The sequence below is a fragment of the Vigna radiata genome, chromosome 5 (assembly GCF_000741045.1).
Source record: "Vigna radiata var. radiata cultivar VC1973A chromosome 5, Vradiata_ver6, whole genome shotgun sequence".
In the NCBI taxonomy this organism is placed as follows: Eukaryota; Viridiplantae; Streptophyta; class Magnoliopsida; order Fabales; family Fabaceae; genus Vigna; species Vigna radiata.
Genome location: NC_028355.1, coordinates 31616516 through 31632221, shown reverse-complemented (window position 1 = coordinate 31632221; position 15706 = coordinate 31616516). Strand labels below are relative to the sequence as shown.

Below are 15706 nucleotides of genomic sequence, written 5' to 3'. Positions count from 1 at the left end.
ATTAACTTATTTAATAAGCTTTATACTGTGCTTGACAATTTCTGCTATTTATATAGCTTCTGATATGGAAGCCTTCCCAACTGCACCTTCTTATCTTATATACTTCTTTCAGCTTCTCACAAAAATTTCTCAAGATGGCTGGCATAGCATTCGGACGCTTCGATGATTCTTTTAGTTTTGCCTCCATCAAGGCCTACATTGCTGAGTTCATCTCAACCCTTCTCTTTGTTTTTGCTGGTGTTGGTTCAGCCATAGCCTATGGTTAGTTTTTCTCTTTTAATGGACTATTTACAAACCTCACACCTCTATATTCGCAATGCCATTTCTTTATACATTAATTCAACTAGCACAACACTTTTTCCCGTCACGATTAGATGTGCCATTGTAAAAAATAACTCTTAAAACGAAGTGTTTTGAACTATGTACGTATACATGCAGAAGTTTTGGAAAACCAAACTCCTAAAAAACGTTGTTTTTCCATAATTTTAACTTGACCTGACTTATACCAAATCTTTTACAGCTAAGTTGACATCAGATGCAGCTCTTGATCCTGCTGGGTTGGTGGCTGTTGCCATTTGCCATGGTTTTGCTCTCTTCGTTGCTGTTTCAGTTGGAGCCAACATTTCTGGCGGCCATGTTAACCCTGCTGTGACCTTTGGGTTGGCTCTTGGAGGTCACATCACCATCCTCACCGGTCTCTTCTACTGGATTGCACAGCTCCTTGGCTCCATAGTGGCCTGCTTTCTCCTCAAGTTTGTCACTGGCTATGTAAGTTCAAACTCAACCCATCCATATAAGATTTCAATTGTGTCAGTCACAAACATGGTAAAATTCTCATTCATGCATCTTACTGATACTCCTGATCAATGTGAAACTAAATAAATATCTTTTTTTTTTTATATATATTTAAATGTAAATGTGATATTGCCCCATATAATTAAAATTAATAAAGTCTGATACTGTTGTTGTTAGAAAAAAGATAGTAACAGTGGGCATTATCTGTTGTCAGAATATTCCTATCCATGGTGTTGCTGCGGGAGTTGGAGCCGGAGAAGGAGTTGTTACTGAGATCATCATCACATTTGGATTAGTGTACACTGTGTATGCCACAGCTGCAGACCCGAAGAAGGGTTCACTTGGTACAATTGCACCCATTGCCATAGGTTTCATCGTTGGTGCAAACATCTTAGCTGCAGCACCATTTTCTGGGGGATCCATGAACCCTGCACGTTCCTTTGGCCCTGCAGTTGTCAGCGGTGACTTTCATGACAACTGGATCTACTGGATTGGCCCTCTTGTTGGTGGTGGTTTGGCTGGTCTTATCTACACCTATGCCTTCATTCCCACCCAGCACCATGCACCTCTCGCCACTGATTTTTGATTCACTCAATACCCTTTGTTAATCGCATGGTTTAGTTTCTATGTAATAAAGGAGGAAAACTCACTCTTGTTTTTCCTTCTTTTCATCTCAGCCTTATCTTTTTCATTTTGCTTTTAATGTAAAGTTGGAGTCATTGTTTTCTTGTACGAATTCATGAGGTTGCTGATGTAGTTTTTCTTAAAGCACTGTCGTATCAAATTTACAGCTTAATTTTTAGTTTTAAACCAGGAGAACTAACTAGCATAGTGTGCCATCATCATTAACATCAACCGGTGAGGCAGAAGTTTAGTGAGCGTTTGATAAATGAAAGTGAGCAACGATAAATAAAGCAGATGCAAAAGAGAAACATCTTATACTATTAATGATCAATGGTGTAACTTGTGGTTGACTACAATGTAGCAGAAAGTGGAACTGAAAGGTTTGTCTTTTAGGCTTTTATCATGCAGGGTAAAAAAATGTGAGATGAAAATGGGAGAATCTGTTGATAGTGCTGCAAATTTAGGATGGAGATGGAAAAAGGGCATATGGGTGGTGGGCAATAGGTGTTGGTGTGAATGGGGACCAGCGGAATTATTACATTTAAAAAGGTTAGAATGAAAGGAATCCAAGCAATAGAAGACAAGGAAGTAAGAACAAGTGACACCAATGAGAAAACATTTTGGTAGAGGGAGGGCCGGGATGGCAAAAAGTTGTAGTAGTACTTTTATGTGTTCAACAGTTTCACCATTGCACTCCTCCAACCTGTAATTCCAATATGCAGTAGGTCTCTACCTGTTTAATGATGCAGAACAAATGTACTTTTTAGGGAACCACATGTTCTGGGAAGTCTTCTACATCAAAAATTATATATCAATGAAGAGTCATCTTCATTTCATAGTAATGTTTATTTTGAGGAACTGTATTAAAAAAGGAAAATTCTTTTTTTAACAATTTTTTTTTTTACAATTTTTTTACAATTATTTATACTATAGGTTAATTTGTTTTAAATATAATGACGAATAAAATAGTAATACCTAATTTATTATTAGAAAAAATTATTAATATATCATCATCTATTAAAAAAGTTTAAATTTTATGTTTAAGTAAAGATAATATGAAGACATCTCCTTAGTTTTATAGAACTTTATAAATAAGGACAGTGATATTTTAACAACTTTTTGATAACAGGACACGTGTCATTATTTTATTGATCTGTTTGAATTTATTCTAAAAAAATATTTAAAATGAACCAATCACAAACTGTCATGTATGGATTGTCAAAAAAAATTGTTAAAAAGATTTTTTCCTATAAATAATGATACTATGAGATACCTTTATATCTATATAAAAAATATAAATATAAAATCATCATATAAACAATGATACAGTGATGAAAAAATTAGGTGTATGAAATAACAATGATTTTTCTACTTTTATTACAAAAATTGTCGTATAAACGCCCATTTAGCACGATTAACATTATTTGAACTAGTTGGAGCGTCTTCGCAAAGCCTTTCATTTTCGTTGCAATCCACATAAAAGCAATTTGCTGCTCTCACGTTCAATTCCTAAGAAGAGGAAAACTGCTCTCACGTTCTATTGTAAAATTTAAATATTAATTTATAAACTAAAAATGATTTATATTTAAAATAATATTTATGAATAAAAAACTATAATCATTATTTTATGAATTAAATTTTAAAATGGTAATTAAAACAAAAATTGAAGTTTTAATTATCATGTTATTATTGTAAAAAAAATATTTAGAGGTGGTAATTGCAGGTTTTCAAGATTTTGTTGATTATTTGAAAAAATAAGATAAAGCAAAAGTAAAATGCAGGGCATATATAACTAGGAAGAATTGAATTTATATTATTATTATATGGTTTTGGGCTTCACAGAGACTCTTCTGAATCCCAGCTGGGCTCCCCACGCTTTGTGTATCTCCATTCATGCCCTTTCCACTCTGGAAGTTGTTGAATCACAAGCTGCATCAAATCAAAACTAATTAAAAATATAATAAAATATTAAATATAAAAAATCCACATTTACATGATCATTTATAATTTTTTTAATATATATTAAATATAAAGGAGAATGCATAAAAAAAATTAATTTGACACATTGTTAATCCGCTCTTTAGATATATAAATTAATGTTTTACTTATATATAAAAATAAATTATGATTGGATAAAGAAGTAACAGTATAACATAAATGACGAACCGCTCCTCTCGTATCTGGTTCACCAACAACTGTTTGACATGCTAATCTCCAGTTCTTTGGTTTCTGGTAAAAGGAGAAAGAACCACATGACAACCTTAACTTTCTTCTTATAAATGCCATAAACAAATTTTCAATCTGAATTACCTTCTTCAGTAACTTTTTCTCTTTATCAGTGCGAGGGTTTAGAAGCTCCTGACCTTCAAGAACCTAACAAGTGCAAAGTAGAATAAAAGGTAAGTTTGATCATTTTCATTGTTAGGAATTATATTTCTTAAGAATCTGGAAATCTTAATGAATATGAGAATAGAAGAGTTTAAAAGGATGGCCCTACGAAACACTACTTAAAAGTTATCATTATATAGCTCACCTCCACCATACATGTGCCACAAGTTCCACCTCCTGCACAATTTAACAGAGCTCTGGCCTGGAAAAGGTAACAAACTATTACAAAGAGCAAACAAAGTTTGTTTTATAAGCTGGAAAACAGGAACGTTGTTAACATGCAACTGTTTGATAAAAGAAAGTGTTTTGTTTGAAGTTGCTGAGGTTGTTACATAGGGTCCATAGAGCTCAATGTTAGAATCCATCATTATCTTCCTGAGCTTCTGGCCGCCACAAGCAGAACGAAAGTGCACGTCTGGTGTTCCATCTGGCAGTAGCACAGACTAGCCAAACCAAGGCAGAAGAGAGCACCAAAATGATGAGTGAGATTAATTTAGAAAAATGAATGTAGCATGATGGAAGTTGTGGAAGTACTTACACTAACAAATACAAAGCCAACATAAGGTGGCTTGTTGGGGTCTTCGATGTCTAATACTGTGTCGGTGTCTGAATCTGAGTCCTTCTCAGGGACTGTGCTGACAGCTCTGATTTTGGTTCTTACAAAGGAAACACGCTTAGAGGCATAAAGAGGTATGTTGTTGGGCCTGAAGTTGTGGGAAGAAGGAGGGAATGCTTGAGAAGTGAATTGGAGTTGGAGGAGTGACATCTGTGATATTTTGTGTGTGGTTTGTTGAACTGAGGATATTTTGCTTGCAGGGGATTTGAGTGTAGTAGAATGGTTGTTTCTGTGATGATCTTATCTGATAGAGTTTCTTAGTTACAATAGCAATGGAACATTTTCGCAGTACTGTGAAAGAAAAATGAATTAATAAATGGATAAGGTGAGAGGGCAAACAATGGTTGAGGTTGAGTTCGGCTTTGTGGATTGAATGAGAAATTTGGATAGACCTTTTTTTGAGTTGAGTTGTACATTTTAAATACCAACTAAAAGCACAAAACAAACACTCTCTGTGGATAGATCTTTAGTTTGTTCTTTTTCATTACAAAATGTTCTTTTTATCAAGTTTTTTTTTTACAATTTTTTTAAATTTGTTTATATAATAGTTTATGATGGATCGGTTTTAAATATAAAAACTAATAAAATAATAATACATATTTTATTATTAAAAAGTTATTAAAAGAAATTGTTAATATATCAAAGTTAGTGATATGATGTAGAATTGGTTTTTTCATGTACATTGAAGTTTACTATGGAGGTAGATTTAATCAGTTTTTGTTTTTTCTTTTTTTTTTTCTTTTGTTTGTCACTAATTTATTGTGGAAAATAATGTTATCCTTTTGTTGCATTTAAGGAAAATTTGGATTCAGCTATCTTTCTCCGTAATTTTGGTAAACCAAAGTTTAAAATTAGGGAATTTTAGCTTAAAAGTTTGAGATAATTAAGAAATACTGAGTCAAATTTGTTTGTTATCACGATAAAATTAAGGTATTTTTTTATTTTATTTTCGTAGCTTTCTTTTATTAATTTTTTCATATTTTATAACTTATTTGAGATGTATAAAGTATTTAAAAAATTCTAAATTTTTTTGTGGATGTATTTTATATTGTATATTAATTTTTCATGAATTTAGTGAAGAAAAATATTATAATTTTTTTTTAAAAAAAAACCCCACAAATTAATGTTTATTATTTCTGTGACATATGTCAATTTGACATCATTTGTTACGACATCAAAGTTTTAAAAAACATTAAAAGTCTAAAATATCATAAGTTATAATCCTTATTTTTGTTAGTGAATTAACATTTTATATTAGATAATTTTAAAAAAATAAGTATTTAGATTTTATTTGTAAAATATTTTATAAAAAGGTGAAAATTCCATAAAACTAAAAAATTATATTAAAGATTATTATTTAGTTACAAATTTTTTTAAGTATAATTTTGAGATTCAATCAATTTTGTTTAATTTCTCAAAAGAAAATTATTGGGATATAGAAATAGAAAATATCAAAATAGTCTTGAATTATTTACATTTAATTATTTTATTCATTTTAATAGTATTTTTGAATTCTTGAAAATTCATGTTTTTTTAATCAAATATTGTTATAACCTATTAAAGATATTTTAAAACAAGCCATTATTAGATAAGAAAGAAGATTGCTAATATTTACTTAGGATATTTTATATTTGAGTTAATTTTTAAGAAATTTTTCCGTTTTGAAGATATCTTTGCTATAAATAAAAATATAAAAATATATTTAAGAAGTTTATATGATTTTGAATTCAATATATTCTAATATTTTAAATTTTCAATTTACTTACTGATTTTTGTTTAACAGACTTTATTAAACATTAAAATTTTTCTACATAATTTAAAATCTTAGTTGAATAAATCTGTGAGTGTCATCTAATTCATATATGAGAGGTTGACTGAGTAAAGCAAGACACAGAATGATATAGAACAAGTCTTGTGTTTAAAAAATCATTTATTGACAGTTGAATATTTTATTTAACTTGAACTGTGTCATCTGATTTTCCCATCTTAAAATTTTAATACTAATAAAAAAAAGGATGATCAATAATTTAAAAAAAATTATGAGTAGAATCATGAGATATATACATAACTTAAAAATTAAGTAGTAACAACTCTTCATAGTAAAAAAATGAGTCTTCTAATAAAAATTAACTTAAACAGTGGCCTAAAAAACATATAATCTATATCTATTAATATATTTATGATAGTTTATTTTTTGGTGTTCTCAATTTTCTTCGGTGTTATTTTTTAGTAACCGCTTTTTTTTTTTCAAACTCAATAATTATTTATAATAAAAAATTACTTTTCAATACATTTTATATATTTCATTTTAACTAGTGAAAATATATGTGTATTATTTTTATTAACGATAATAAAAAATAATATAATTATGAAATTAATTATAAATAATTTTTATTTATTTTGTAGATAGTTTATAATCAAAAATATTAAATTTAGAAAACAGCATTAAATTAATTTAATTTATAGAATTGTTTTATATATAATTATAATAATTTTTTTTATCATAATAATAAAAGAAAGAAAAAAGGGAAAATGAAGGAGAGGTGGCGTGGGAGTGGGGGTTTTATCAGGGCTAAGTCTAAAACCCTCTTCAGATAAATGGCCCAACTTTCAAAGTTTCGAAACGTTCTTCTTCTCCCCCGTCATTCTTCCTCTCCCCTTTTTCTCTCCAAACCCTTCAATGTCCAATTCCGTTCCCTCCTAACCGTCATCGGCTCCTCCAAACGACACCGTACCATCCCTCCTCTCCGCAGGAAAAGCACAACGCCGACACCAATGGAAGTGAACGAATCCAGCTTCAACAAGAGAAGGGCCGAGGGCAGAGACAGTGGCGACGCCCCCAGGAAGAACCTCCAACTCAAAGTTCGCAAGCTCAACCCTATCAATACCATCTCATATGTTCAGGTATCACACTTCCTCTCTAAATTTTCTTTCCTCTCCCAAAACGGTTACTTATTTTGCCTAATTACAATTTTGCTTTCCTCTGTTTTCAATCACAGATACTGGGAACTGGAATGGATACTCAGGATACGTCTCCTTCAGTCCTGCTTTTCTTCGACAATCAAAGGTTTATATTCAATGCTGGAGAGGTAACTCCAAACCATAGCTCCTCTTTTCTTCAGCTTCATATTATTATCTGCTTTTCTATCTCTGCGTCGAGGCTTATGTTTTACATTCCATCTTCTATTCAGGGATTGCAAAGGTTTTGCACAGAGCATAAAATTAAGTTATCAAAGGTATCCTATATCTTTAGCTTCATCTCGTAAAAATATAGTTTGTTCCTTCTCTTACTGTTGTTCATCTTTCTTCAGATAGATCACATATTTCTTTCTCGCGTCTGTTCTGAGACTGCCGGTGGCCTTCCAGGTGTGTATTGGACTGTCGATAACCTTACGGTTTTAGTCACGATCCGTGTTGTGTATTGCATATCACGTCTTTTTTTTTTCTCTTTAATAATGTAGTGTTTTCTTTGACGTGCAAATTGCTTCTTCTTTACTGGTAAGATTGGTGATTCAACTAGAGGGTTTTTTTTTTTTTTTTTCCACTCACAGGTTTACTGCTTACTTTGGCCGGCATGGGAGAAGAAGGGATGTCCGTAAGTAGCATTTAGCTTCGTTTGATCTTCCATTCTCTTCATATATATTTCTTATGATAAATAGTTTCTTTCAATTTGTAGCTTAATATATGGGGGCCTTCAGACCTTAAGTATTTAGTAGATGCCATGAGATCTTTTATTCCCAGTGCTGCCATGGTTCACACAAAGAGCTTTGGGCCTATCTTCAACACCGATGGATCCACTGTGACACGTCAAAGCAAGCTTTTGGACCCCATTGTTCTTATTAATGATGAGGTGGTCAAAATATCAGCCATAATCCTACAACCAAATTTCGTTGAAGGTCTGACAACTTCTGAAAGCTCTTCAGAGAAGAGGATGGACCATAGTCCAGATACCCTTGATTCACCCAATGGCAGAAAATTACCTGCTTCAAAACCTGGTGATATGTCTGTGGTATACGTTTGTGAACTTCCTGAAATCAAGGGAAAGTTTGATCCAGAGAAAGCTAAGGCTCTTGGGCTTAAACCTGGGCCCAAGTATCGGGAACTGCAACTTGGAAACTCGGTGAAATCTGATCACCAGAATATCATGGTTAGTCTCAAAACTCCACATTATTTACCTAAAGCAGAGTATAAGCACATTTAGAAAATTAATTAGAATTTGAGACACAGCTTTCAATCTGTTCAAGAAATGCTTTTTTAATTTGATGTTGGGCTTCCGTACGTTGTAAAGTAACTTCTTTTCTTTTACAACCTATAATAGGTTCATCCAAGTGATGTCCTGGGTCCTTCTGTTCCTGGTCCCGTAGTACTTCTTGTTGATTGCCCAACAGAATCCCATTTGGAAGCATTATTGTCTGAACAATCACTTTCTAGTTATGGTGATCAAACAGACAACCTAGCACAGGCTAGTAAGATTGTCAATTGTGTAATTCATCTAACTCCGGCATCTGTTGTGAGTTGTTCAAATTACCAAAAATGGATGAACAAATTCAGTTCTGCACAACATATCATGGCTGGACATGAAAAGTAAGATGCTTGTCTTTCTGGAGAGTCTCTTTTCTGGTTCTCCTGCCTGCATTATCACTGATTAAACATGATTGCTCGTTCTCTTTGCAGGAAGAATGTAGAGATTCCTATTTTGAAAGCTAGTGCAAGAATTGCGACACGACTTAATTACTTGTGTCCTCAGTTCTTTCCAGCTCCAGGATGTGGGTCCGTTCCTAATAATAGCTCAAAATTCGGCTCTCTTGCTTTAAGTGAGGTTTGTCTCATGATACAAGATGAAATTTGATTGGCAAAGGCAATTAAGACATAAACCATTCTAACTAAATTGTTTGATTTGATTCCATTGCAGTTTTCTTTTTCAGATCTTTCTGATGTAATTTCTGCTGAAAATCTTCTTAAGGTATGAAACATTGATGTGGTCTGGCCACCTGTCCGTTAACTTATTTGTTCTCAAAGAAGTAAAAAATAAAGCCTTTGGAGTCTGATAAGCTAATTAATTTACAGTCTCAAATAACTTTCTAAATAAACATTTCTGGTAGTCCAACTTTTTTGTATTCATCACTTAGAAAGAACATAAGAGTGATATTCTTCTTTTTAAGTCCTAGTGGAGACTTTTTTGTATTCTTTTTTTTTCATCATGGACCTGATCACGAATTTTTAAAACAAATATATTGAAGCAAGTTCTTAAGACTCCAATTTTCCATGTGTAATCATTTAAGCATGTTTCTTTTGAAGACTCTCACCGATCTTTTTTAATTGTTATCTTTGAATTGACCTACTTTGCCTAAATGGAGCTTCTCTTAATCTTCTGACATGACCAAATCACTTTAGGAGATTTCTTATCATCTTTTCCTTGATAGTGCTGCACCAATTATCCCCCAGATACATTTGTCAGCAGTTGTCACGTTAGGACTATAGTTTCAATTAATTGATCTCTGTTTATTCCTTTTGCCAAGTTTATATATTGATAGATGTACCACTCTGCTGTACAGTTTACTTTGCGTCCGTATGCTCATCTTGGGTTGGATAGATCTTGTATTCCTACTACGGTGTCTTCCTCAGAAATCATTGGTGATTTACTGTCAGAGATTCCAGAGGTTTCAGAAGCAGCTAATCATGTGAGTCAACTCTGGCAAGAATGTAGTCAGACAAAGGACGACTTAACTCCTGTGGTGGATCATAACATGATGATTGAAGAACCATGGCTATGTGCAAATAGTATTCCTGCTTGTCTGGAAAATATAAGGAGAGATGACTTGGAGATAGTTCTTCTAGGAACTGGTTCATCCCAGCCATCAAAATACCGAAATGTTAGCTCAATATATATAAATCTTTTTTCGAGAGGAGGTTTGCTCATGGATTGCGGTGAAGGAACCTTGGGACAACTTAAAAGAAGGTAAGTCTATTCATATAATTAACATTAATTCATCTTTTAATATGAACTATTGGTTGATGTATCCCTTGGAAACAGATATGGTGTTACTGGTGCTGATGATGCCGTGAGAACTTTAAAGTGTATTTGGATCTCCCATATTCATGCTGATCACCATACAGGCTTGGCTAGGATTCTTGCTCTGCGCCGTGATTTGCTGAAGGGGGTACCTCATGAACCAGTTATTGTTGTCGGACCTAGACAGCTTAAGAGATATTTAGATGCATACCAAAGACTTGAAGATTTAGATTTGCTGTTTCTTGACTGCAAGCACACTACAGAAGCTTCATTGGATGCTTTTGAGGATGATTTCCAAGGAAATTCAGTTAATTCTCAGACTCTGAACAACAACAATGGGGACCTTATTGCATCAAAAGTTGATTCAACTTTGTTTGCCAGAGGATCTCGTATGCAAAGCTTTTTCAGAAGACCAGGAAGTCCTGTTGACAAAGATGTAGTTTCTCCTATCCTAAAGAAATTTAAGGAGGTAATCCAGGAAGCTGGTCTGAAGGCCTTGATTAGTTTCCCCGTTGTACATTGCCCTCAGGCATTTGGTGTTGTTTTAAAAGCAGAAGAGAAGACAAATAGTGTTGGAAAAGTGATACCTGGCTGGAAGATTGTATATTCTGGTGACACGAGGCCCTGCCCAGAGCTAATAGAAGCGTCTCGTGGTGCAACAGTTCTTATACACGAGGCAAGTAATTGCTTGATCTTGTTTTAGCTTTTGACGGTTATTTAGCATTTGCTGGAATTATCATAAAAGGATGAGGAATGAGATCACTTTAGGAAGTATGCTGTCTTAAGGGTTCTACTATTCCCTTGTTAAAGCTAAGGTGATTATAGTCGATTTCAAACATTAGCGATCCTAGTCATATTTCTGATCCAACAATGGTAAACACAACAAGCCATAAATCTAGAAGTTTTTGGCCCTTTGGTAAATCTTTGCCAAACCAACCGCTTTTCTCATTTAATTCTTACAGTAGAATTTGTATCCTTGTTTATTCTTTTGCGTTTGGTTACGTAGTTGTTTTTTGGATCGAAAAATTACATGTTTCTTAGATCTTTTATATATGAAAGTGATAAATGATATTTTTACTTTAATTCTTTCTCCAATGAATTCTTTAATCCTAATAATATATATTATCGTCGACGTTAATGTATTTCCTTCAACATGGCTTTTCTTAATGCAATCACCAGTGAGGCAGCGGTTAACTTTGGTATTTTAATTGCAGGCAACTTTTGAGGATGCTATGGTAGATGAGGCTATAGCAAGAAATCACAGCACCACAAACGAAGCCATAGAAATGGGACAGTCTGCTAATGCATATCGAACCATACTGACTCATTTCAGCCAAAGATATCCTAAAATTCCAGTGTTCGATGAAGCACACATGCATAGAACATGTATTGCATTTGACATGATGAGTGTCAATGCAGCTGATTTGTCCGTGCTTCCCAAGGTTCTTCCATATTTGAAATTGCTTTTCAGAAATGAAATGTCGGTTGACGAGTCTGATGATGTAGTTGAGGCTTTGACTTCTGGTTCTTGACAAAATGACCCATTCATTGTTGTATTATTTTTTAATATTTATAATTATGATTATACCCATATGACAGGCCGTACAATAATATGGTAGCGTTTGTGGTTGGATTGCCCCTGCAGTTCCCCCAACTTAATTTTGTTTAGGGAGTACGGTCTGAATGCCTTCTGATATTTTGTTCAGGCATGTGCCATTGACAAAATTATTTGTGGAAGTTCATTTGTATTTAACAAAATTTGTTCCTCTTTAGTTCTGGCAAAAACAAAGTCATCTTGTCCCGTCTCTCGCACATGTTTAGCTTGATTATTTTTTATATTTATTTATTCATTTTATTACCTTTTTTGTATATTGTTTACACCATTAACAGATACGTCCATGTAAAATAAACACTCACTCTCAAAATTAAATTGAAAAAAAAAATTATTAGAATTAAAGTTTTAGTTAGTATGTATTCTCATACAAAAAACGGTTTTCAAACAGTTAAATCCTTATTGTAAAAAAAAAATTATTTATCCCCATATTTCTTTTTTGAATATCGAGAGAAGTATATAACATGAAAGTTTAAAACTCTAAAAATAATGGATAATTAATGATGATATCAATTGAGTAAAAAGTTTTAAAAAATTATATTCCATAATCTTTTTTATTACTAGTAAAAAAAGTACCCCATCCTTTATCCAGTAGGGTTTTGATATGTTAATAATTTTTATTAAATAATTCAATTTACGTTTTAGTTAAACATTTTATTATTAAAAAAATATTGTCAAATAATTAACTGTTCGTGAAAAAAGAAAAAAAGTGGTTGTTAAACAATTTTTTTCCTGTCTTATTATAGTACGGTGAAAGTGGAAGATGAGTTTCATTTTGAGTAGACGAATAAGGCGGGGCTGACGGTAGTTACGGCGGTGAAATGGTCCCAATCAACAACATTAATCTGATTCTGTGGTCCGCTCCAACCGCTTTCTCTCCAAACCTTAACCACAACTACATTACAGTTACTGTTTTTGTCTCTGTCTCTCTCGCTGTAATTTTTTTCCCATCCCCTCGTTTAGTTCGTCTCAACAACCAGGGATATGGCAGATGAAAACGACGATACCACTTCCCACAGATCTTCCAAGAAACCCATATGTGTGTTCGTACTTGCTTTCGGTTACATATATAAATGCCACTTTTAATTTCTTTATATTCCGTGTTAACCAACAAGTCTATGTAAATTTCACGGGCAGCTTCAAACAATAGTACATTCAACAAATACAAAAAGTAACCATTTTTTACTCTCATTAAACTGCCCATGCCTTTGTTACGATGGTTTGTTTGAAGTTTGAAACATTTTTCAATGCTTTGTTCAGTTATTTGTAAATTGTAAGGCCAATTGCTCAAATGCTAAGTTTCCACCAAAATATGGAGGTCTTGATCTGGCAATTTCATGGACAAAGTTGTGTTTGCATTTATTATCGCTCATAATATGATCTTAGTTTTGTTTTCTTGTAGATACGGAATTCTCACAGCAAGAACTTCCAGAATGGAAACCAATTTTAACACCGGGATGGGTACGGCGTTCAACGCAAACTTGTCTCACTGTTTTTGCAAATGTTCTTCTAACAATTGATGGGTGATTTTATCTTTGCTTTCTCAGGTTATTACCACACTTTTTGCCGTTGGAGTCATATTCATCCCTATTGGTCTTGCTACCGTGTTTTCATCAGAGAGTGTAACATCTCGTATACATATAACATACTTACATAGCGTGAAATGGATTGATAAATGAAGAAATGCTGATGCATGCAGGTGGAGGAAATTGTAATACAATATGATGAGAGTTGCCTTCCTAGCTCACATGCCAACGATGCAATGGCATATATTCAAAGCCATACCACCAACAAGACCTGCGTCACCAAATGGACTGTGAGTACACTTCCTCTGTAATAAAATATGCTCAATTTTGTTAAACAAATTTCTCCAACCTATTTGGCACCAGAGACATTTTTCTTTTCCTTCACCATTTTCTTAATTACATTTCCTCGTTTGATACTTGTTTGAAAACAGTTTTGTTCCAAGTTTACAGGTTGAGCATAGAATGGAAGCTCCTGTTTATATCTATTATCAACTCGACAATTACTATCAGAACCATCGCAGGTTTATATCTACATTTTGCAGAAGATTCATCTTCCGCATACAAAATTCATATAAGGCCATATTTCGGCATAATTGATACTGCTAGAAAATCGTATCAGTGACTGTTCAAATTAGCAAGAACTCTTAGCATGGAAAGCTATTAACAACATGTTCTCTATCCATTAGTTTTTCTTTCTTTTTTTTCTCAAGACAGAAAGAGGTATTCATTAAGATAACATGGTTTTTGGGTTGTTGTTGAAGATATATGAAGAGTAGAAACGACAAGCAACTGTGGAGCAAGGCAGAAGAAGGGGAAACGTTAAATTGTTATCCTGAAGACATGACGAAGGAAAAACAGCCAATTGTTCCCTGCGGCCTCATTGCATGGAGCATCTTCAATGACACATACAAATTTGTATCCAAAAACAAGAACTTGACGGTGAACAGAGAGGACATTGCATGGGGGAGTGACCGAAGGTTCAGATTTGGCTCTGATGTTTATCCAAAAAACTTTCAGAGGAGAGATTTGATTGGAGGTGGACACCTCAATGAGAGTCTACCCGTAAACGCATATATTTATTCCTTTTAACTATTGTTACCTTGCTTTGCATTTTGTCTTTTCTTTAACCTGTGTGTTGTGTTATGGCATGCATGCATAGTTGAGGCAGCAAGAGGATCTCATAGTTTGGATGCGAACGGCTGCGCTACCCACATTCAGAAAACTCTATGGAAAGATAGAGGTTGATCTTGAAGCGAAGGATGAGATAGAAATAGTCATAGAAAACAACTATAACACATACATGTTTGGAGGGACAAAGAAGCTGGTTCTCTCAACCACAACTCTTATGGGAGGAAGAAATCCCTTTGTAGGGACAGCATACCTTTTCATTGGTAGTCTCTCCTTGTTCTTCACTATAGCCTTCATACTTCTCTATGTCATCAAGCCAAGGTAATATCATATCATATGGATCTACCCTTTTTTCAGTTATGTGCAAAGATCATGATTTTGCAGAAGCAATTTCCCATTACACCACAAACTTGTAATTTCAAACTGAAATTTTTGGTGATGTTAATTGCAGGCCTCTTGGGGATCCATCTTATTTGTCTTGGAACAAAAATCCAGGGGGTATGATCAAATGACAAGCCATGATTCATCTTTCACTCTTTGTTTGGTCTTGGTTACTTTACCAACTAGAAACTCAGTGTATATAAACAAACGTTTCTCTTTGTTTTATATTTTGGCTCTGTTCATACTTCTGTTGGAAAACAGGGTTACAGGTACTCTAGATTTTAGTAACGAGGTAAGCACGGGCCTTAATACTAGGTTTACTTTTTATAAATAAAGGACTAAGCTTAAGTTTTTGTAAAGGATAATGATATTTAGAGAACATTTTTTTGACAAACATCTAAATATTGATTATGTGTCAATTACTCCACGATCAATAATAATAATCATATTATGGAGTAATTTTTGACCAATCACAAATTGACACGTAATCAATATTCAAATGTTCTCAAAAAAATGTTGTCTAAATATCATTATCCGTTTGTAAAACATTCATTATGTTTTGTATATGTAATGAGTTAACAGAAGGACAGTTATCAGAATTAAATAATCAGTGAATTAGTTTG

At 33.4% G+C, this 15706-nt stretch overlaps 4 protein-coding genes across 6 annotated transcripts; 3 read left to right on the top strand and 1 right to left on the bottom strand.

The window, feature by feature from the left end:
- Positions 1–70: 70 nt before the first annotated feature.
- Positions 71–1563, top strand: LOC106761934 (aquaporin TIP2-1). The gene is made up of 3 exons (XM_014645559.2): positions 71–261; positions 521–768; positions 1010–1563. Exons 1-3 carry the CDS (start codon positions 135–137, stop codon positions 1379–1381), a joined length of 747 nt encoding a protein of 248 aa, XP_014501045.1. The 5' UTR covers positions 71–134; the 3' UTR covers positions 1382–1563.
- A 1645-nt stretch (positions 1564–3208) lies between these two features.
- On the bottom strand, positions 3209–4807 carry LOC106761935 (photosynthetic NDH subunit of subcomplex B 3, chloroplastic). Its single transcript, XM_014645561.2, has 6 exons — positions 4346–4807; positions 4140–4250; positions 3953–4009; positions 3730–3792; positions 3586–3648; positions 3209–3348 (listed from the first exon to the last, which is right to left on the bottom strand). Exons 1-6 carry the CDS (start codon positions 4571–4573, stop codon positions 3256–3258), a joined length of 615 nt encoding a protein of 204 aa, XP_014501047.1. The 5' UTR covers positions 4574–4807; the 3' UTR covers positions 3209–3255.
- Positions 4808–6999: 2192 nt separating this feature from the next.
- On the top strand, positions 7000–12250 carry LOC106760599 (tRNase Z TRZ3, mitochondrial). The gene is made up of 12 exons (XM_014644019.2): positions 7000–7327; positions 7423–7512; positions 7615–7659; positions 7735–7789; positions 7975–8018; positions 8100–8570; positions 8742–9007; positions 9098–9242; positions 9336–9386; positions 9979–10382; positions 10458–11112; positions 11651–12250. Exons 1-12 carry the CDS (start codon positions 7022–7024, stop codon positions 11966–11968), a joined length of 2850 nt encoding a protein of 949 aa, XP_014499505.1. The 5' UTR covers positions 7000–7021; the 3' UTR covers positions 11969–12250.
- A 560-nt stretch (positions 12251–12810) lies between these two features.
- LOC106761697 (putative ALA-interacting subunit 4) lies at positions 12811–15473 on the top strand. Of its 3 annotated transcripts, XM_014645267.2 has the most exons (8): positions 12811–13087; positions 13451–13509; positions 13596–13670; positions 13748–13864; positions 14025–14095; positions 14336–14636; positions 14734–15023; positions 15154–15473. In XM_014645267.2, the coding sequence occupies exons 1-8, from the start codon at positions 13033–13035 to the stop codon at positions 15212–15214; spliced, it is 1029 nt and encodes a 342-aa protein (XP_014500753.1). In that variant the 5' UTR covers positions 12811–13032; the 3' UTR covers positions 15215–15473. The 3 variants fall into 3 exon arrangements, with proteins under 3 accessions (XP_014500753.1, XP_022637148.1, XP_022637147.1); XM_022781427.1 differs by lacking the exon at positions 12811–13087 and having other exon boundaries at positions 13261–13864; positions 14018–14095; XM_022781426.1 differs by lacking the exon at positions 12811–13087 and having other exon boundaries at positions 13261–13864; positions 14006–14095.
- The last annotated feature ends 233 nt before the right edge of the window (positions 15474–15706 follow it).